The following is a 23,422-nucleotide window of genomic DNA, read 5'->3' on the forward strand; positions in this document are numbered from 1 at the left end:
GCACCAGGAATATTCCTGGCCCAGGGCCCGGCTCCAGCACTGTTTTGAGGCCGGGTCTCTCTTGGCGCTCCCTTCCACCCCTGGGCACTCCGCGTGTGTGTCCTCTTCCCTCCTCTTCTCCCCCCCGGGCTATTTAAAATGGCCTGGAGCCCCCACTCACCACTGGCAGTGCAGCAGACCTGAGCGGCTTCCTGCCCGCTTGCTTCATGTGGCTGGTGGCCCCTGGGCGTGGTGAGTCAGGTCTGTGTCTGCACGTGCTGCTCCTGCCGCAAGCACCCCTGCGGCCAATAGGAAGCTGTCAGGACAGTGCCAGCACACGGAGGCCCCCTGGCCTGCCCACCCTGCCTAGGAGCCCCGGGTAAGCACTGCACCACCCACCGCCCCTCCCAGAGCCTGCACCCCACTCCTTTCCCACACCCCTTCTTGCCCCCAAGCTCCCTCCCAGAGCCTGCACCCAAGCTCCCTCCCAGAGCCTGTACCCCTCAGCCCCTACCCCCTGCATCCCAGACCCCCTTCCACACCCCCTTCCAGAGCCCAACCTCTCACCCCTTCTGCACCCAAACTCACTCCCAGAGCCTGCACACTGTACCCCAATCCCCAGCCCAGGGCCTGCACCCCAGACCTCCTCCACCCACCCAGACTCCCTCCCCGAGCCTTAGGCAGGTGCAGGGGGACGGAGGGCTCTGGGCGTTCTGGGCACAACCAAAATTTCTACAAACCTGCCATCCCTGGATGTGGGTGAGAGATCCACATCAGAGTTATCCTTTTTGGGTGACACATCTGAAGTACTGTCTCTCATCTATATCAGTAGAAGCTGTTTTAGAACAAACTGATAAATTGAATAGTAATAAATCACCAGGATCAGATGGTGTTCACCCAGAGTTCTGAAGGAACTCAAATGAAATTGCAGAACTACTAACTGCAGTATGAAACCTATTGCTGGAAATGTACCCTCTGTACCCAATGTCTGGAAGGTAGCGAGTGTAGCACCAGTTTTAAAAAAAAAAAGGCTCCAGAGGTGATTCTGGCAATTGCAGGCTGGTAAACCTAACTTCAGTACTGTGCAAATTGGTAGAAACTATAGATAACTATCAGACACAGATAAACATGATTTGTTGAGAAGAGTCAACTTGGCTTTTGTAAAGAGAAGTCACACCTTACCAATTTACTAGAATTCTTTGTATGTGTCAACAAGCATGTGGGTAGGGGTGATCAAGTTGATACATGGTACTTGGATTTCAGAAAGGTCCCTCACCAAAGGCTCCTAAGAAACTAAGTAGCCATGGCCTAACAGGAAAGGGCCTCTCATACTGGTTAAAAGATGGGGAAACAAAGAGTAGGAATAAATGGTCAGTTTTACGAATGAAAATAGATAAACAGCAAGGTCCCCCAGGGATCTTTACTGGAACTTGTGCTGTTCAGCATATTCATTAATTACCTGGAAAAGGGAGAGAACAGTGATGTGACAAAGTTTGCAAATGATAAAAAATTATTCAGGGTAATTAAATCCAAAGCTGACTGTGAAGAGTTGCAAAGGGCTATCATAATACTGGGTAACTGGATGACACAATAGCACATGAAATTCTAGATTAAGTGCAAAGTAATGCATGCTGGGGAAAAAAATCCCAACTACACATATACAATGATGGGTTCTAAATTAGCTGTTACCACTTGAGAGAGAAACCTTGGCGTCACCGTGGATAATTCTCTGAAAATTTCAGCTCACTGCTCTGCGGCAGTCAAAGGCTAATGGAATGTTAGGAACTATTAGGAAGGGATAGAAAATATCATAATTCCAATGTATAAATCCCTGGGGTGCCCATACTTTGAATATTGTGTCTAATTATGGTCTCCCATCTCAAAAAGGATATAGTGGAACTGGAAAGATTCAGAAAAGGGCAACTAAGATGATAGGAGTATGGAATGGCTTCCCTATGAGGAGGGAGTAAAAAGATTAGGGTTATTCAGTTTAGAAGAGATATGACGAGGATATGATAGAACTCTATAAAAACATGAATGGTGTGGAAAAAGTGAATAGAGACTCATTTACCCTTTTCCCACAATGCAAAAACCAGGGTCACCCAATGAAATTAATAGGGAGCAGATTTAATACAAACTAGATGAAGTACTTTTTCACACAGTGTACAGTTAACCTGTGGAACTCATTGTCATGGGATGTTGTAATGGCAAAAGTGTAGCTGGGCTCAAAAAAAAGTTAAATAAGTTCACTGAGGATAGGTCTGTTGATGGCTGTTAGCCAAGATGGTCAAGGATGCAACCCCAGGCTCAGGGTGACCCTGAACTTTTGATTGCCAGAAGCCAGGAGGGGAAAAATAGGGATGGATCACTCCAACTGCCCTGTTTAAGATCGTTCCCCTGAAGCTCTGTATTAGCCACTGTTGGAGACAGGATGCTGGGTGAGATGGACCATTGGTCTGACCCAGTATGGCCATTCTTTTGTTTTCATGTTCTTATATAGAAACACCATTTAAATCTCACCATTTGTTAGAAGAACAGATTCACAGCTTGAAGACATGGCCACAGATTGTTTTGTTAAGATGATATTGGAGTTATGTCATCAGCAAAATTTTACGTGGACCATACTATTAAATGCCGTCAAGATTTTCTTTCTCAGAATTTCATTTACTTTAATACCTCCTGGTATTTTTTCTGGTTTTGCTATTTCAAATTGATTATTCCAACAGTGGAGAACTTGAACCCCAAAGTTCGTAAAGTTTAAAAGCCTGTATGTGGGGCTCAGGAGGAGAGATCCCTAGAGATTCCACACCCTCCACCAATATCCCATAGGGGTTTGCTATCCCCTATAGAAAAGGCTGACGGCATGGCCTCAGATCTTGAGGGATCCATGAAAAGCCATAGGATTCACATGGCGTTAAGCTGTTCCTCTGGACACTGCACTGAACTGTTCTCCAGCTCCCTGGAAGTGCACCTCTGTTGAAGCTATCCTAACAGAGACTCATCCTAGCTAGTACATGCTGGGGGAGAATCCATCTTGGAGCTGTATTACTATTTTCCGAGGATTCTTTGTTCTCCCTACCCTGGGGCCAGTCAATCTTCTGTCCCCCTTCGTTCCCCTAGTATGAACCCATGGGATCTGTGCAGATGTTCTGGCCCTGTAAATCTGTCATCTTGCATTGTTACAGTAGTTGTCTTCTGTGCGGTTTACAAGCAATGAAACTTTAATGAACAGTTTATCTGAAAAACAAACTTTGGTGGAATCTGGAGGTACAGGTATAACAAAGCTTTAAGCAAGTCCAACTAGTGAGTGAAATATAATGTTTCTCTTTAAACTGGAGAAGCACAAAAACATCTCCAAAGATGTGTGCCAGACTGTGCATGTGATATGAATTCATTTGACCTGTCCATAACAAATATGTTTTCCTCTTAGGAGTTCACCTCTATTATGTTGGGGGCGAAGTGTATGCTGAATGCCTGAGTGACAGCAGTATTTTTGTTCAAAGTCGAAACTGCAACTACCACCATGGGTTCCATCCAACCACAGTTTGTAAAATTCCCAGTGGCTGCAGTTTGAAAATTTTCAACAACCAAGAGTTTGCTCAGCTTCTGGCTCAATCAGTGAACCATGGCTTTGAAACCGTGTATGAGCTTACTAAGATGTGCACTATCCGTATGAGTTTTGTAAAGGTAGGTAAGAGTTCAGTTGGGCGTATGGTTTTTTGTTTTTTTTGTAAGCAAAATAATGTTCCCTTTTGAATTACGTTAAATAATCCTGGTGAAAACAGTTCCATTTCATGCCTTGTATTGGAGAAGTTCCCCTATCAACAATTACATTGATTGTAAATGTGTGTGATATTTTATTAACACTTTTTCTATAAAACAAAAGTTGTATGCATGACCTTAAACATACAAAGCTATCCCCTTGGACAAACATCATTTTGTGGTGTACAGAATTTTAAAATCAAAGGTACATCCTGTAGGTTCTTGGTTTCAGATTTCTTCCCGTTAAGTTTTATTTAGGTTTGATGATGGTGCAGTTAAGTAGTTTCCATCATGCCTAGCAACTATTCTTATTGCCTCAATAGAATGTTACAGTAGAACAGAGGTGGGCAAACTTTTTGGCTCGAGAGCCACATCTGGGTGGGGAAATTACATGCAAGGCCATGAATGTAGGGCTGGGGCAGGGGGTTGGGGTGTGGCAGGAGGCTCAGGGCAGGGGGTTGGGGTGCAAGAGGGGTTTGGGGTGCAGGCTCCAGCCCGGTACCACTTACCTTGAGCAGCTCTGGGGTGGTAGCGGTGCACAGCAGGGCTAAGACAGGCTCCCTGCCTGCACTGGCACTGCGCCGCTCCCGGAAGCAGCCAGCACCATGTCCCTGTGTCCCCTCGGGGGGGATGGGGGAGGGCAAAGAGCTCCGTGTGACGCTCTCGCCTTGGGGTACCTCCCCTGAAACTCCCATTGGCCTCGGTTCCCAGATCCCAGCCAATTGGAGCTGCGGTGGCCGATGCCGGCAGGCAAGGGCAGCACGCAGTGCCCTCTGCCCTCCGCTCTACTCCCCTGGGGCCACAGGGACATGGTGCCGGCCGCTTCCGGGAGCAGTGCGGGGCCAGGGCAGGCAGGCTGTAGTTTGCCCACCCCTGCATTAGAATCAGAGAAATGTAGGGGTGAGAAGGGATCTCAAGAGGTCATCACTTCAGCCCCCTGCACTGCGCCCTGCGCAGTGCCAGGGCAGGATCAACTAAACCTAGGTATCCGTGACAGGTTCTTAATAAACAGGTTCTTCTAACTTCTTCTCAAAGCCTCCAAGGATGGGGATGGGGATTCCACAGCTTCCCTTGGAAGACTATTCCAGTGCTTAACTACCTTTACGGTTAGAACATTTTTCCTAATGTCTAACCTAAATCTCCTTTACAGCAGATTAAGCTGTGACGGGTTGGATCACAGAAACCCTCTTGGGAGCTGCCACCCGAGGTGCCCAGACTACCTCTGCTCCTGCTTTCCCTGCCAGCTCGGGACCCCAGCACCCTGTTTTGCTGAGCCAGACACGCCCGTCTACTCCAACACAGACACAGGGTCTGAATTACTTGCCCCAAAGCTGCTCGTTTACCTGAAAGCAGCTAACAGAACTGTGCTTGTCTCTAACACTGAGATGCCCAACTCCCAGTGGGGTCTAAACCCAAATAAATCCGTTTTACCCTGTATAAAGCTTATGCAGGGTAAACTCATAAATTGTTTGCCCTCTATAACACTGATAGAGATGTGCACAGTTGTCTGCTCCCCCAGCCATTAATATATACTCTGAGTTAATAAGTAAAAAGTGATTTTATTAAATACAGAAAGTAGGATTTAAGTGGTTCCAAGTAGTAACAGACAGAACAAAGTAAGTCACCAAGCAAAATAAAATAAAATGCGCAAATCTGTCTAATCAAACTGAATACAGATAATCTCACCCTCAGAGATGCTTCAGTACGTTTTTTTTTCCCCTCAGACTGGACACTCTCCAGGCCTGGGCACAATTCTTTCCCCTGGTACAGCTCTTGTTCCAACTCAGGTGGTAGCTAGGGGATTCTTCGTGATGGCTCCTCTCCTCCTTCTTCTGTTCCACCCCTTGTATATCTTTTGCATAAGGCAGGAATCTCTGGGTTCCCACCCCCTCCTTCTCACTGGAAAGACACTAGGTTAAAGATGGATTCCAGTTCAGGTGACATGATCACATGTCACTACAAGACTTCAAGCCTTCAGTCCTCCCAGCCTGACTCACAGGAAGACCTGCCTGCAAACAGCCATCCAGTCAATTGCCCTGGTTAATGGGAGTCGTCAAGATTCCAAACCACCATTAATGGCCCACACTATGCATAATTACAATAGGCCCTCAGTTATATTTCATATTTCTAGTTTCAGATACAAGAGTGTTACATTTATACAAATAGGATGATCATGCTCAGTAGATTCTAAGCTTTGTAATGATACCTTACAAGAGACCTTTTGCATGAAACATATTCCAGTTACATTATATTCACTCATTAGCATATTTTTATAAAATCATATAGGCTGTAACGTCACATAAGCCCCTTACTATTTGTCCTACTGTCAGTGGATATGGAGAACAATTGATCAGTCATCTAACAGCCTTTAACATATTTGAAAACTATTATCCGGTCCCCCTCAGTTTTCTTTACACAATTTTTTTTTAACCTTTCCTCATTGATCAGGTTTTCTGAGTATTTAGCATTTTTGTGGCTCTCCTCTCCATTTACCAAGTGTTTAGTTCACTTCTCCAAGAGTGTTAGATTGAATATTTGTGTTTTGCAAGCATGGAGACTCCTTCCTTCTCTTTACTGTATATCTGGAAAAGTTAATGCAATAATCTTTGTTTATGACAGCTGAACAGAGTTGATGCACAGTGGCTCAAGTTAAAGTTTGGTAATTAACAAGCAACTTTTCCAGGCTTTGTCTTTTCCATACCCTTCAAATAACCACATTGTATTCCATAACAATCTCCTACTGTCCGAAGGATCAAAATCGTGAAGTTAAGCTGCCTTAGTAGTGGGCATTTCTTGGACATACTAGCTGGGACTGTCATGTAGGTGATTGAAAGATAGGTAGCATTGTTCCCTGAGGTCTGTCTGGTGATTAGAAATTCTATAAACAAAGTGCATTCTGTTCTGTTCTCAGGGTACATGTAAGGATTGTAGCAATGATGTGAGGGACAGAAATGTGGATTGGGATAAAAGGGTCAGTCCAATATTTCAGGACTGCCAAATTAATGGCACAGTATCCTAAAATAGTACCTTAAAGGGATAAGGTGACTTCTTTGGGCATACGCCTTACGGGTTAATCTGAGGTTAATACATAACGTTTTTTGTTTTGTTTATTTTTGTGATTCCTGTGGTCCATCTACTGCCTCCCAGCCCGTCCCAAAAAAGATAATTTACTTTATCAAACTACACAGTGAACTTTGTTAGATTTCTTTCCAGATAATTAGTAAATCTTATAACTGACTCAGTTTTAGCTAAAAGAGAACCCATCGGTGATCGCTCTGTTAACTTGGGCTGATGATATTTCCTATCTAGGATATGACCAATGCCACTTTTCTCCCCAAAATTGTCCAGTTTAACAACTTTTTATTGTGTACACTACTTTCTTCCATTGGCTGTTTTTATAGCTACAAGAGTGTTCTAGATGTTGTGGGAAGCTTTATCTGTTTCAGTCCTCCCATCCTGTAAAGAAACCTTGGCTCTAGTTGCATGGAGTCAAGTTCCCACCTTAATGTTGATCCATGTGACCTCTTGTTTTTATGCCTATTAATCTGTTTGGCAGCGTATCTTCCCATCTCACTCTTTTTTTTTAGTCTTAGTACATGAGGTTTCTTCAGTCTTTTTCTAGAGGTCTTACGGGATCCCCAGTAGCATTTATCTTCAATCCTTTTACTGTACCTCACCAGAAGTGCAAAAATACACAAACATGGTAGCCTCAATCCTGTTGGTATTTAATTGTTTTTAATCGGTTATTATACTTCCCTCTCCTCCAAGAGAATACTGTGTCCTGCCTCCCTCCATGTCCTCTGGAAAAGGAGAGACTTGAGGGGAATCTCCAGTAGGACTAGGACTATCACGGGCAACACAGGAGCCATAGGTTTGGGAGACAAAGAGCTTCCTTGCATTTTAATGTTAGTTCTTCAAAATGCATTGCTATATGAATCTGCTGTAGGACTCCCCTTGGAGTCCGTATAAACAGGTATGAAAATGTCACCTTGTGAAAAATTCAAAAGCAACATCTGCTTTGGGATTCATAATGGGACACATGGAGCCTAGGCCACTATTTCCTATTCAGCCCAGGTCAGTATCGAGTGAAAGCTGAAGAAGACATTCACTGGCTGATGGACCTGAGCTTGTGGGCTTAATCCAGTTCCTAGTGCACAGATGTCCATTATTTTTAATAATTAAATAAATAAATCATCCAGCCTGAGACTTTGCACTAATTACACCCTTGTGGCAATCACACCAGAGAGGGCAAGGGCCAAAAAGGCATGGGGGCTGAACTGTCCATTCACCCTGAGTTTGTTTGCCCTAGGAAAATAACTTCAGGTTGGTAACCTGGTCAAGAAACCCCCAAGAACCCCTAGCTCCTCCATAGTTGTTGAAAACAGTTTGGCTCAACATATACTAATAGTCAAACTGTTTTTAATGCAATAGCATTCGAACAGTCTATTATGAAAGTAGTGCACACTTTCTGCCATGGTATTAAAAATGGTTTGGCCCAGCATACTCTAATAGTCAGACTGTCTTCATGTGAGGCCAAACCATTTTTAACACCATGTCAGAATGCTTTCTGCCATGGTGTTCAAAACAGTTCAGCTAGTGCAAGTGGGGACCAGAACTGTTTTCAGTACCAAGGTCATTTTGGGGTCGGGAGGGAAGAGGGGACATTGTTCATAGGTCACTTTCCCTAGTGTAGATGGAATCCAGGAGTGTGGTGTCTCAATGGCAACCTTGGGGCATACTGGCTGGGTGATATGGGGATGTGTGCATTACCATTGCCTAATTTGAAGTGAGATTTCAGTTTTCAGGTATCTCAGTCTGTCACCTTAAATCTGCTTCAGATTCACAGGGGGAAATGTGGTAACAGAACTCATGCAAAAATGGCTCCTCTACAGTGGTAACCTCCACCTGTAAGGCTAGGTTATATCTGTTGTCTTTGTACTATATAAAATGAGATAGAAACATTTTCCACTTCCTTGACATTGTAAAATAAGGTAAAAGTAATAACGTTTCTATGTGATTTTGTTTGTAGGGTTGGGGAGCCGAATATCATCGCCAAGATGTAACGAGCACTCCATGCTGGATTGAGATACACCTGCATGGCCCCCTTCAGTGGCTGGATAAAGTTCTTACTCAGATGGGCTCACCTCATAATCCTATTTCCTCTGTGTCTTAAAGGGTCCCAAGCTTCTGCAGTTTGGAAACTATTGAGCCTTGCATGTACTTGAAGGATGTATGAGTCAGACACATATATGAACTAGCAGCAGCTGAATAAGAGCCTTGATAATACTTGACCTCTGTGACCAACTTTTGGATTCAGGGAAAAAGTGCGCAAAAAAAAAAAAAAGCCTTTAACACACTGTTGGTGTCAAGAATTTCAGTTTACATTGTACCAGTCTCTTGTAAAATTGATACATGCAAATTGTTTAGCAGGACTTTGTGTAATAGTTAGGGATGACCAAGCTAATAATCTTTTAGACAGTGTTCCCAAGGGATCTTCCTTGGCACTCTGAGGTCACCTTTCTTTTATATGTTCAGCATTCATTGTTTGTGTTCTCTGGGGTTGATGGCCCATATTGATGAAGTCTGCTTTTCACAGGCTTTCTACAAAATATTTTAAAACCATTTGTCTAGTAATTGTTTGCTGTTCTCTTAAAAGAAAGAAAGAAGGGGGGTGGGAGGTTTAATCATGGTCATGTGTAATAATCTTTATGAAATTGTGTACTGACCATACTGCTGTAAGAATAATGTTAGGTATGCTCTTTGCTAAATGTATGTACAGTGTATTTGAAAGTTTAGAATTAATTAGCTTAGACTAGAGGATTTAGGAATATTTGAGTGGGGAAAAGGGGAGGGGGAATGGCAATTGACATGCAGAATATACTGTAAACGTAGCTTGTTAGTTTAAAGAAATGAAATGGAGGTCTGAATTTGCTGTGCATTTCATTTATTTTTTTAGTGGCTTTATCTTGTTAACTCTGATTATTTTTGCCTCCTCCCTCCCCCCCCAAAACAGTTTATATAGCTGGTTAATTCATATAGCTGAGAAGAAGGCAAAATTAATCATTCCTGCGGTCCTGAGACTGCAGCTTTGTATATTTCAAGACAAATTGTACAGTCTGTTCTTGAATTATTGAGCAGTTTTAGGCAGTTTACATAAAAGAAGTAGGCTTTTAATTGTGTAAAAGAATTTTGTTTTGCCAAACCTAGTAACTGTTAAATGTTTGGAGGATTTAAAAACCCTGTTTGGATCTATTTCAAACTTTTTAAAAAAAATGTTTTTAAATTTTTTTTACTGGTTTTTGTTTTGGTTTTCTGCTAATCTTTTATATTCACTTACTCTGTAGTACTTTCAGTACTTTTATTCCAAAACTAAAGGGTCTTCTTTACTGGAAGTTTTAAATAAAACCATTGTTATTGCTTACTTTGATTAATGCTTTGTCTTGTCTACTTCTTGGCAGCTTTATAACAACCCAGACAAAAAGATTCTCTTGGATAATACTGCATCAAATGGAAAAAAAATTACTCTGCGTTTTAACTTCTGATACAGCTTAGTAGCAATGCTAAGTCAGTACTGGTGATGAGTGATTTTTGTGAGGGAGATGGATTTCTTCATCAGGTGAGAAGAGAATAGATTCAGTAGAACTAATGTGCCCTAATAACTTCATAGACTCTTTCATTGATTTTTTTTTCATCAGTATGGAGTATCTGCAGAAACTTTATAAGCCTCCAGTGAGGACCGATCAGAGATTTGGAACTAAACTGCCACTTTCCTACCCTTTACTGGAGACTTCTAACTGACTAAAATCTTGGGAGCTCAGAGTCAGAAATTCCCCTAAGAATAGCACTGTTGCAAAGTTGTATTGGTCTCAGGACCTGCCTATGTTAATGAAGGATTTAGGAGAAGGTATTGTTTGAACATACTTGGGACTGACACAAAGGAAGTGCATTTACTGGCTCTTTGTGTGAGGGCTAGATTATAGCATATGCTGCCCACCTCTGGTTTCAAGCCATTTTGTCTGAGACCCATTGGAATTAAAGTTCACCCCCAGCAGCTTCTTATGCCATTCTCTGGCACAGTGGACAGCATCTGTCTTTTCTTTTCTCCTTGGTTGTGAAGGGTTTTGCTTTTTCTTGTTTGTTCCCCAGTTGTCATTTCCTCCACACATGCTCTCACCCAAAGTCTACAAGATGCTCAGGGCTGGGGAATCACTGGTGGCATTAGTCTGCCCCTGAGCTGAGGGGGAATAGAGAAGAGAAACTTGGATCAATGGGTTGCTGCCAGAGCCTGATGTACGTTTTACTGTTCTGCTCCCAACAGTGAGTCAGAAGAAGTGGTGGGAGGGGAAATAGCTTTCCAAGAGCTATATGCTGCTTTATCCACAGTAGTGGCAGCACTGGAAAGTGAAAAGCTGAATGGATCTGAGGTTATGCAGTCACCCCTCTTGATTTCTTGTCTTTGATTCTGTTCCTGCCTTAGATTAGTCTGGTAGCCTCCTTCCCCAGGTAGACGATTGCTTTGAACTGCAAAGCCTTGGTGGCAGGATTCTGGAAAAAATGTCTGAATTAGAGGTAAATCTCTTCAGGGGCAGGGGAGAAAGACACAAATCCTAGCAATCCTTCTGATCAGTTGGAAGAAAAATGCACTATTGATCAGGGAGAGGAGAGCAAATAAGATGTTCAACTGTAATTAACCCTGGGGTTCGAGAATAATATTGTCAACACTTGTATTCAGTCTCTCATCAATTCAAATGAGACAGCAAAGATCCAGAAAAGGGCACTGAAAAAATCTTTGGCGGCCTTTATGGGAGGGAGGTTTTCATACTAGCAGAGACAAGGACAACACACTGATCTCCTTCAAAAACTAGGTAAGATCTGGCATGTGGTGAGGGATAATTACAGTTGAAGAAGGTAGCACCACCTATTAAGGTTGCCAGACACTTTCCATTATAAGACCCTTTTGTCAATTGCTTATAACTTTGCCAAACTTGAACTCTTTGGACTTAAACTTTCAATTCCAGATGTCTGCCTCATGCTAAACCTTTTTGGAAAGTTTGTCATTTTTGAGAACGAGGCTATGGAAAAATGGGTTTTTTTTGCCCATGATAAAATCTTGAGAGCTCTTCTTTGAAATGCTCTAGCTTTGGAGCAAGGACTCAGAATTTGGCAAGGGGCGTGGCTTTTGTGTCCAAGATGTTCCTTTTTGCCATCCCGGTGAAAATGTCCAAATATTGGCCTAGTTTATAAGCCTTTGAAAAATCCATGATTTGCAAATGCTCCATAGGAACTCCCCCCCACCCACCCACCCCTTTTTTTTAAAGCAGCAGAAATTTCCAAAGATTCTGTCCCCACTGACTCTCCTCACAGCTCCTGGTGCCAACCAGATATTGTATGTGCCATCTCTACAGAGCAACGAGGCATGCTGCAGCCTAGGGCTGTGGGGCTCAGAAGGACTTTTCCTGAAATTGCTGCTCTGGGCCAGGGTGGAACTGGGCACCAGAATTGAGAGCAGAGAGGAGCCTATCTCTCCTGTGCTTTCAGTTGCTCCACTCCCAACTGGCAGTATGGAGGAGAAAGTGCCTGATACAAATGCAGAGGCAACAAAAAAAACCCAAACTTGGATGGGGGAGGGAAAGGAGTAGGTAGTGAGGTTGGGACTATGGGAGAAAGAAACAATGACTGATAGTTGGAGCCAGGGAGGCTGACTCATTGAGCAAGGAGAACTAGGAACCAGTGTGGGGAGGCAGGGGATGTGGGGTAAGAGGAGAGAGCTCTGACAAGGAGTTGAGGTATTGGGGCAGAACTGGGACTAGCTGGGCAAAGGCATTGGATAAAGGAGTTTAGGGTGGGAGAGACATTGAATGAGGAGCCTGGAGAAGGAGACTGGGACAGGGCGCACAGCAACCTTAATTCTGGCATTTCCTAACTTGAATGCTTGACTTTGTAACTTTAATTCTCTTAATACATTTTTTGTGTGTAATATAGAAGAACAAAAAAAACAAATTGTGTAGCCTAGAGAAGGCCAGTTGGATATTTTCTTTCAGCTCTCTAAGAAAGCAGGCCCTAGGTGTAAACGATGCCTAATTTTTTTTTGTTTTTACTAGACTTCCCCATATCGGAATGCTGCTATAATGAAGCTTTAACATGTTATAAACCCAGAACCTAATTCTCCACTCAGGTATGCCACTGTAATTCCATTGACTAAATAGAGTTACACTGGCATAAAACTGGTATAACAGGGTGGGGAAGAGTCAGGCCTGCAGTTGGATCTTGCTTGTGTAGATAAGACTGAGCTGTGTTGCTGTGGCGCTTCTTAAGAGTAAGACATTGTGTAGATGGGGGCCTAAAAGGTAATTCAGTTAGAATGGATACAAAATACCATTTTGCCTTTGTTTTTTTTTTCCTTTTTGTAGCATGTAAAAGCCTGTAAGGTGGTGTGCTGGATTGGTAAAGGTGTGTTTTTCTAATTCATTTCCTGTCTAGCCTGGAATCCACTGATGACTAGAGAACTAGTGAAATGATGTGGGATATCACAAGAGTGAGAGTGAAAGCTGAGCACTGGAGACTTGAATGCGTGTTTAGTCAGATGGTTTTGAAATTTTCTTTTCTGTTGTGAATGCTTAACTTTAGTAAATTACCATTTTAGAGGTTGTTGAATCAAGCTTTACTGGTTTAATAAAGGTTTGCAAACTAATGGTCTATCTATTCTAAGATGTCCAGAATGTCTTCCAGGTATTTTATTTTAGGAAGATCAGAATTTGACTTTCCTGATGTTTCAGAAAATTAAAAAAACAGAATTTTGTGTTTTTCTAAAAAATATTCAGGCGTTTTTATACATAATAAATAAGCAATAATGGACATAAACCTAATTCTTTAATCTGGACACATCATTTCTGGACACATTTAAAAGGGAGTGAATGATACTGCTGAATAAATGTGATCTTTGTACTCTTTTCAGCCCTCCAATCTCTGTGCTGAGATGTTCCCAACAGCTGCATTTGTTGAGAAGTATATTCAGTATTGCACTTGATGGTGGCCTTTGTAAGCACAATCATATTACAATAAGTGATGCACAGCTTGAGAACAAGATTTTTTCCATTTGGATCAATCCAAACGAGTTTTGGAGAACTCTACAATAATTTTGGAATAAAGGGTGGTTTCACTGGGAGTTCTTGACTACATTGCACTGCGTAACCTTTCTAATAAACAAAGAGATACCTTTGCTAGTATTTTATCATATTTTTACAAAATGTATTTAACATTTTTTTCCAAATAGTTTGGGATGTCTGAGGCAGTGGGAGTGAGACTTGTCTGATGTACAACTTGATGAAGATAAGTAACTTGAAAGGATTTTGAAACGTCCTTTGGAAAGCCTTCCTTTTGAAAATTTAAAACACATAGTGGTAGTGTTCCCTTATATATTTGAAACCTTTCTTTCTCTCTTTCTTAAAGTACAGTATCAGGATTCTTAGTCTCCTGATGTGTCTGCTGTTTTTTTAATCAAGTGCATTTTGAGGCCCCATCTCTTTGACTATATTGCAGTAATTTTCCAGCATGGCTATTCCTAAACTTGAATTCAGAAATGCATAAAATGTTTGCTGTTTGGGGTACAGTCTCATTCAATGATTTTGGCTGGAGCTGTTTTTGTAGGTCACGATCTTTGTGACATCGCCTTCAACTACACGTTCTCTTAGTGATTTCTGCTGCTGTTTATTTGTAATTGTAGTGTATGTCAAAAACACATACAGTACAGAAGGCCACTAATTTGTTCTTTTAGTCTGGCCTTGGTATCCTGTTTGCCAGGGCACTAAAATCAATCCTCCTCCTCCTCCTCCTCCTCCTACTACTACTACTACTACTACCACCATAGTCATGGTTTCACAACTACAGTAGTCTTTCTAACTAGGATGAATGCAAATAGTTTGTTCTCTGGGGTTATTTATTTTCCCATTACAGAGCTGTTCATACATTTCTTCAGCTTTCCAAAGGCTTTGGATATCTCAATGTTGTCACTTTTTGCATTATGAACCTTTCATGGTATGCACCGTTCGTTTTGCTGGTTTGTTTTTTTTGTATTGTCATATTCCAAATCCCTGTTCACCACTTTGCGAGTTACTACTGTTTTCATAGTCTGATTTATTAATTACTTTCTGGTTCCTTCTGTTCAGCACACTAGCCTCTTGTTCAGCTTCTTGAGATTCATGATTCAGAACTGTGTGAACTTTGGGTGTGTGCCTAAATATATAATGTAACTCTTACCATCACCAGTCATGATATAGCAATATATCTTTCACATGCATCTCACAATTCATTTTGCCCACATCTATATATGTGTGGGGAGAGAGAAGTAAGTGGGCACTTAAGTTCAGACTCTCCTTTGCTGTGCTTGATACTCTACAGATCAATTCAGGCAGACTTTCTACCACATCATTCTGGGGTCACTAGCATTTTATCCCTGTCTACCTTTGAACCGCCTTTTCTCTTCTTATGGCTAATCCATTCCCTTGTTTTGTTCAACTCCTTCCACACAACTCTTTTTGCCAAATGGTTTTCTCATAACTGCTGGATGGCATATGTTCCAGTCAGACAACAAGGCTTTAAAGTGCAGTTGCCAAAAGGCAGATGATGAATTACAGATTTTCATCTGTTTTGGAAACCAACCAGATAAAGATGCAAATTTCATAGGCACCACATTTGTTGCTGCTTTACCCCCTCCAATGAAGGAGGAGGATCCCTGTAATTTTATCTTAGTTCAGCTCTCATTTTAAAGGTCATTTTCATTTTAAAGCCTTTTTTCCAGTAGCTAGCATTTTATTTTCATCCAACTGAAACCACATAAGTTGTCAGCCAATATGCACAATTTTTGTTTGTATTTAGTGGTTTGATTCCCTGAATGCTGCCTTCAGTTTTACAAATAAACTCTGTAGTTACTACCTCTTTTATTGGACAGGTGACTTGATTCCATTTTTTCCCCGAAGTTTTTTTTAATGACGGAGTTATATAACTTTGAAAAGCAGCTACTGCACATCTCATAGTCTCTTACTAGTTGCAAACAATGTTGTTAATTCACTGAGAGAATACCCTTGCAGCTCCATTTGTATTACACTGAGTTAGTACAGTATCATTCTAGTGACTGGAAAGGGAAGGGCGGGGGAGTGTTTTCACTAAGATTCTAGTCTTGCATCTCCATCTATAGCCATTATGTTGATGAAAATGCTATGGTAATATCAATAGATATTTTAACTTGTTTTCGCTATGCTACCAGTTTTAACAAATGCTGTAATTTTAATTGGGTAACTTAAAGGGGCAGAAGTAGAGAATTCAGATTTATGATAGCCAGTCCATCCTTAAACTTTTGTTTATTTAAAAAGGGAAAAAGTGTGTCCAGCCATCTAGAAATTTCTTTTAGTAATGGACACTTTGATTCCTATGTATCAAGCAGTTTCCCATTGTATGTAACCATCCAGGCGGAGTTCAGGAAACCCTACCAAAGGCTGTATCTACCATACAAAATTTGGTTGACGGAAGTTTTGGTGGCTTACAGCTGCCAACTTTTTACATGCACACTTGGCTGCCTGTGTTGTGCTGTATCCTCACCATGAGTGATGGCATCTACAGAAGATGTGGTATCTCTCAGGTACAATGTGCCTTGCACTATTGTCTGGGGCAATGCCTTGTGGAACATTTTTGCTGTGCTTTTTGGGATACCAGCAATTCACTCAAGCATTTCTGGGAACTTAGGAGTCAGTTTCCCACAGGGTCATTTTCTTCATCCCATAACATTTATTCCATCACATAATTTTTGCTTTTTTTATTCTCCCAGTTCCACATGCCACGTTTTGGTGGTTGCCATTTCCGTGGCAGAATCATGGACCCTGTATAGTTCAGCACAATTCTCATGTCTTTTGCTAATGTGGGATGCCACAATTCTGTATCTGCAGAACATCAACAATTACCACTACCAATGGTGCAGTAATGAAGATGAGATGCCTGAGGCTGATGTATGGATGAAGGAGACAGCAAATAAAAAAAGGTTGTTGCAGGCATTCTTGGAGAGGCATGATGGATAGTTGCTTCTGGTCCTGAAAAATGAGCACCAAGTGGTGAGATCATGTTGTAATGCAGATTTGGGATGAGGAGCGGTGGCTGCAGAACTTTGAGATGCAATAGGCCCCATTCCTGGATCTGTGTGCCAAGCTTGCCCCAACCCTCCAGTGTTAGGACAACAGAATGAGAGCTGCATTGACAATGGAAAAGTGAGTGGTAATCATGGTCTGGAAGCTTGCAATACTAGATTATCAGTCAGTTGGCCATTTGTAGATTTTTTTTTTCCATTGTCCTCTACCTGCACAAGGCCATTCTGTCTCCTGTACAGAACTATGGCTCTTGGAAATGTAGAGAAAATAGCAGATGGATTTGAAGGACTGGACTGTGGTGGGGTACACAGGACACATCCCTATTCTGGCACCACCCCACCTTGCCAGAGAGTAATAAATTGAAAGGGGTGCTTCTCCATGGTTATGCAAGTGCTAGTGGATCACCAAGGAATCATAGTCATAGAATATCAGGGTTGGAAGGGACCTCAGGAGGTCATTTAGTCCAACCCCCTGCTCAAAGCAGGATCAGTCCCCAACTAAACCATCCCAGCCAGGGCTTTGTCATGCTTGACCTTAAAAATTCCTAAGAAAGGAGATTCCACTACCTCCCTAGGTAACCCATTCCAGTGCTTCAGCACCCTCCTAGTGAAATAGTGTTTCCTAATATCCAACCCAAACCTCCCCCACTGCAACTTAAGAGCATTACTCCTTGTTCTGTCATCTGGTACCACTGAGAACAGTCTAGATCCATCCTCTTTGGAACCCCCTTTCAGGTAGGTAAAAGCAGCTATCAAATCCCCTCTCATTCTTCTCTTCTGCAGACTAAATAATCCCAGTTTCCTCAGCTTCTCCTCATAAGTCATGTGCTCCAGCCCCCCAATCATTTTTGTTGCCCTCCGCTGGACTCTTTTTTTACAATTTTTCCACATCCTTCTTGCAGTGTGGGCCCAAAACTGGACACAGTACTCCAGATGAGGTCTCATCAATGCTGAATAGAGGGGAATGATCACGTCCCTCGAACTGCTGGCAATGCTCTTACTTTATACAGCCGAAAATGCCGTTAGTCTTCTTGGCAACAAGGGCACACTGTTGTCTCCTATCCAGCTTCTCGTCCACTGTAACTCCTAGGTCCTTTTCTGCAGAACTGCTGCCTAGCCACTCGGTCCCTAGTCTGTAGCAGTGTATGGGATTCTTCCGTCCTAAGTGCAGGACTCTGCACTTGTCCTTGTTGAACCTCATCAGATTTCTTTTGGTCCAAGCCTCTAATTTGTCTAGGTCCCTCTGTATCCTATCCCTACCCTCCAGCATATCTACCACTCCTCCCCGTTTAGTGTCATCTGCAAACTTGCTGAGGGTGCAATCCATGCCATCCTCCAGATCATTAATGAAGATATTGAACAAAACCGGCCCCAGGACTGATCCTTGAGGCACTCCGCTTGATACTGGCTGCCAACTAGACATGGAGCCATTGATCAGTACCCGGTGATCTAGCCAGCTTTCTATCCACCTTATAGTCCATTCATCCAGCCCATGCTTCTTTAACTTGCTGGCAAGAATACTGCTGGAGACCATATCAAAAGCCATATCAGAGCCAGTTATCTCATCATAGAAGGCAATTAGGTTAGTCAGGCATGACTTGCCCTTTGTGAATCCTGATCACTTTCCTCTAAGTGCTTGGAAATTGATTCCTTGAGGACCTGCTTCGTTATTTTTCCAGGGACTGAGGTAAGGCTGACTGGCCTGTAGTTCACCAGATGATCCTCCTTCCCTTTCTAATAGATGGGCACTACATTAGCCTTTTTCGAGTCATCTGGGACCTCCCCTGATCGCCATGAGTTTTCAAAGATAATGGCCAATGGCTCTGCAATCACACCAGCCAACTCCTTTAGCACCCTCGGATGCAGTGCATCCGGCCCCATGGACTTGTGCTCGTCCAGCTTTTCTAAATAGTCCTGAACCACTTCTTTCTCCACAGAGGACTGGTCACCTCCTCCCCATGCTGTGCTGCCCAGTGCAGCAGTGCGGGAGCTGACCTTGTTTGTGAAGACAGAGGCAAAAAAAGCATTGAGTACATCTTCTGTCACTAGGTTGCTTCCCCCATTCAGTAAGGGGCCCACACTTTCCCTGACCACCTTCTTGTTGCTTCACCGACACCAATGTGGGCTGGTCATGGAAGGTGCAGGATGCTGTCATCTTTAAGAATGGAGAACTTTTCCAAAAGCTGCAAGCAGGGAAATTCTTGCCTCACTAGCTTACTAATATTGGTGAAGTTGACATGCCAGTAGTGATTTTGGGGGAACATTTGCTCACCTGGCTTATGAAATTATACACTGGCCACCTTGAGAGAACCAAGGAATGACTGAACTGTTGGCTGAGCGGGTGCAGAATGACTGTTGAATGTGCTTTGGAAGACTTAAAGCTTGCTGGTGATGTTTAATGCTAGATTGGATCTCAGTGAGGCAAATGCACAACATGCAGCAGCAATAGGAACATTATATAATGTTTGAGAAGCAAAAGGGGAAAGGCTACCAGCAGGATGGAAGGGTGAAGTGTGCCAACTGCTGATTTTGGCCAGACACACAGGCTATGTGGCTGAGGGAGGCCTTAAAATATATCATTTGAACAGTCAGCCATAGTAGTATTGTGTGTTTACACTAATTCCCATTATTATTTTTGCAGGGGGTAGACTATGTGACATATCTACTCTGTGCAAACTAATCAATACATATACTCTCGTTTTCAAAAACTAAGTTTGTGTGTAACTGAACAAGCAACAAACTTGAATTGCAAATAAACAAGATGACAACATTTTAGCAGCACTCTCTTAGGGTGACCCGTACTTACAAAGCACAAGTAAAACAAACACTTGCTTACATATTAAAATGCTTCATTCATGGTAAAAAAACAAACAGTGCAGTGTGCTTGCTGGTGGATCCTGTGGTAATCACAGGCCAGTATAGGTATAGTCATGATTCTCCTTGTGTTCCCCGGATGTGAAGTTGTAGAGGTAAAGGTTTATGCCATGCTGCCACGTGTTATTCTGGGCGGTGTTGGGAGCAATGTGTGGAGTTTCCCATGGAAGAAAGGCTGCTGTGTACGGGGTCTGTAGGCATTTAGCTCATTAATGTAGTGCAACATCTGCCTTTGTAACCTGAACAAAGCCATAATGTCCTAGTGCACTTCCCAGTGAGACTTTTGGTCCCTTTGCCTCTCCTCCAGCTGGAAGTCGGTTAGTGGACCCAGGTAATGTAATGTCTACACTAGCACTACATCAATGGAAATTGTTCAACTTTAGCCCTAAGTTGTTCAGGGGAAGGTGGTGCTGTTTGGGGGGACTCTAACCTGGGAAGCAGTAACTCTGAAAAATATTTGGGATGGGGTGGGCATGTATGGATAATCAATTGAACATGAGCTCTAGTGTGACTCTGTGGCCGAAAGGGCTAATGTGATTCTTGGATGCATAACCTCTCTACTCCTGTTCAAGATTCCAGTTTGTTACCTCTGCATTTGGTACTGGTGCAGCCACTGCTGGAATACTGTGTCCAGTTCTGGTATACACAATTCAAGAATACATTGGAGAGGGTTGATACACTGAAGTTCAGAGAAGAGCCACAAGAATGATTAAAGGATTAGAAAATATGCCCTATTGTGATAGACTATTTAGCTTAACAAAGAATGTTAAGGAGTGATTTGATTATTTAGAAATGCTTAAGTGAAGAACAGATTCCTCATAATGGGCTCTTCAGTCTACCCAAGAAAGATATAACATGATCCAATATCTAGAAGTTGAAGTTAGACAAATTCAGACTGGAAATAAGATGTGAATTTTTGACAATGAAGGTAATTAACTATTGGAACAATTTACCAAGGGGCATGGTGCATTCTCTATCAGTGGCAATATTTAAATCAGAGTGGATGTTTTTCTAAAAGAAATGCAGTAGGAATTATTTTGGGGACATTCTGTGGCCTGTGTTTATAGAGGTTGTCAGACAAGATGATCACAATGGGCCCTTCTGGACTTGGAATCTGTGAATCTATCATGTCAATGTAACTGGGTGCCAGTATTTGTGGGAGACAAATTTTAGGTATGGACACATTCAAAACTAAGTCACTTTAGGTCAATGTAACTTTATAGTGTAGACCAGGACTAAATCAAATAAATCAGGGGATGCAGCTCCTTGCTCACTGAGGGAAGGTCTCACAAGAGAAACACAGTTCTTGGTAACCAACACCACTGTAAAGATAGGACTTAGGCCTGGTCTACTCTTAAAAATTAGATCAACCTAGCTATGTCACTTAGGATTATGAAAAATTTTGTGCCTTGTATTGTGTAGTTATGTCATTCTAACTCCCAGTGGAGGTACAGCTAGGTTGATGGAAGAATTCTTATGGCCTTTGTTGTATTGGCTCTTGGAGTGCAGTCTCAGGGTACGTCTACACTACGGGATTATTCCGAATTTACATAAACCGGTTTAGCAAAACAGATTGTATAAAATCGAGTGTGCGCGGCCACACTAAACACATTAAATCGGTGGTGTGCGTCCACGGTCCGAGGCTAGCGTCGATTTCTGGAGCATTGCACTGTGGGTAGCTATTCCGTAGTTATCCTATAGTTCCTGCAGCCTCCCCCGCCCCTTGGAATTTCTGGGTTGAGATCCCAGTGCCTGATGGGGCAAAAATCATTGTCGCGGATGGTTCTGGGTAAATGTCGTCAGTCACTCCTTCCGCTGGGAAAGCAACGGCAGACAAGCATTTCGTGCCTTTTTTTCCCCTGGATTGCCCTGGCAGATGCCATAGCATGGCAATCATGGAGCCTGTTTTTCCTTTTGTGACTGTCACCGTATGTGTACTAGATGCCGCTCACAGAGGCGATTCAGCAGCGCTACACAGCAGCATGCTTTTGCTTTTGCATGACAGCAGAGATGGTTACCAGCCATATTGCACCATCTACCATACCATAAATTGGTAATAAGATGATCGTGGCTACCAGTCCTTTTGCACTGCACCATCTGTTGCTGTCATAAGTGCCCCTGGCTGCTCTTAGCCAGGGGCGCAAAAGCCAAAATTGGGAATGACTCCCTGAGTCAATCCCTCCTTTTTGGTATCTAAAAATAGAATCAGTCCTGCCTAGAATATGGCCAAGTGTACTAGAGAACCACTGTGTATCATAACCAGAGAGCACAGCTGCTCTGTGTCAGATCCTGCAGAAATTATGAGCTGTATGCTATTCACAGGGGGTGCTCCTGCAACAACCCCACCTGTTCATTCCGTTCTTCCCCCAGCCTTCCTGGGCTACCATAGCATTGTCCCCCCACTTGTGTGATGACACAGTGACTTGTTAGTGAGAAATGAGTGGAAGGCAGCCTCCAGCTGCTATGATAGTCCAGACAGGACATTAAGCAGTGTGTAGGAGAGGAGCCCAGCATCCCACTGCTAGTCCAGGGGCAACTGAATCTTTTCTTTACACATGAAGGATGGGGGCTGATGGAGCTCAGCCCCCTGTTGCTATGATGAAGACGGTTACCAGCCATATTGCACCATCTACCAGGAAAAATTAGGGGCAGGCACCCTTGATCGACCTAACTGATGCTAGTCGGCATGGTTACCAGTCCTTTTGCACTGCCCCATGTGCCAATAGGCTGATGATGACGATGGGTATCAGTCTTATTGCACCATCAGCCACCCATGGCGGGGGGGGAGCAAGGATGTTGGTGTTGAGTGCTGCAGCATTGTGTCTATCTGCAGCATTCAGTAAAGATAGGGTGACATGTAAAAGAGTCAAGAGAGGATTGTTTTCCCTTTCACTTCTGGGGGTGAGTGGGGGGGTGCGTAAATTGCCGAGCTATGCCCTGACCCACCGCGGACACTGTGTTTGACCCTAGAAGCATTTGGAGCTCAGCCAAGAATGCAAATACTTTTCGGAGACTGCAAGAACTGTGGGATAGCTTGAGTCCTCCAGTCCATGAGCGTCCATTTGATTCTTTGGCTTTCCGTTACGCTTGTCATGCAGCAGTGAGCTGAGTCCCTGCTATGGCGTCTGTCTGGAGATTTTTTAAAAATGATTTTGAATTTTGTCTTCTGTAACGGAGCGCTGATAGAACAGATTTGCCTGCCCTTACAGCAATCACATCCGCATGGTCCATGCTGGAGCTCTTTCTTTATTTTGATTTTTAACTGCCTCGCCACACGTGCTGATCGGAGCTCCACGCTGGGCAAACAGGAAATATTCAAAAGTTCGCGGGGCTTTTCCTGTCTACCTGGCCACTGCATCCGAGTTGAGATTGCTGTCCAGAGCGGTCAGTGGTGCACTGTGGGATACCGCCCGGAGGCCAATACCGTCGATCTGCGGCCACGCTAACCCTAATCCGATATGGTAATACCGATATTAGCGCTACTCCTCTCGTTAGGGAGGAGTACAGAAACCGGTTTAAAGAGCCCTTTATACCGCTATAAAGGGCCTCTTAGTGTGGACAGGTGTGGCGTTAAATCGGTTTTACGCTCCTAAAACCGGTTTAAATGCCTAGTGTAGACCAGGCCTCAGTCATCCTCTGGGTGTCTAAGAAATGGGGAGTGAAACCCAGTAATTG

General features: G+C 43.1%; 1 protein-coding gene across 1 annotated transcript in view; it reads left to right on the top strand.

Moving 5' to 3' along the window:
* SMAD1 (SMAD family member 1) overlaps positions 1–10,163 on the top strand; it is a 72,497-nt gene extending 62,334 nt beyond the window's left edge. Inside the window, exons 6-7 of the mRNA XM_045019244.1 lie at positions 3,410–3,666; positions 8,771–10,163. Of these exons, the coding sequence (XP_044875179.1) occupies positions 3,410–3,666; positions 8,771–8,914 (401 nt within the window). The 3' untranslated portion in view covers positions 8,915–10,163. The remainder of the gene's footprint in view (positions 1–3,409; positions 3,667–8,770) is intronic.
* Positions 10,164–23,422: the final 13,259 nt, after the last annotated feature.

The sequence above is a fragment of the Mauremys mutica genome, chromosome 5 (assembly GCF_020497125.1).
Source record: "Mauremys mutica isolate MM-2020 ecotype Southern chromosome 5, ASM2049712v1, whole genome shotgun sequence".
Classification (NCBI taxonomy): domain Eukaryota; kingdom Metazoa; phylum Chordata; order Testudines; family Geoemydidae; genus Mauremys; species Mauremys mutica.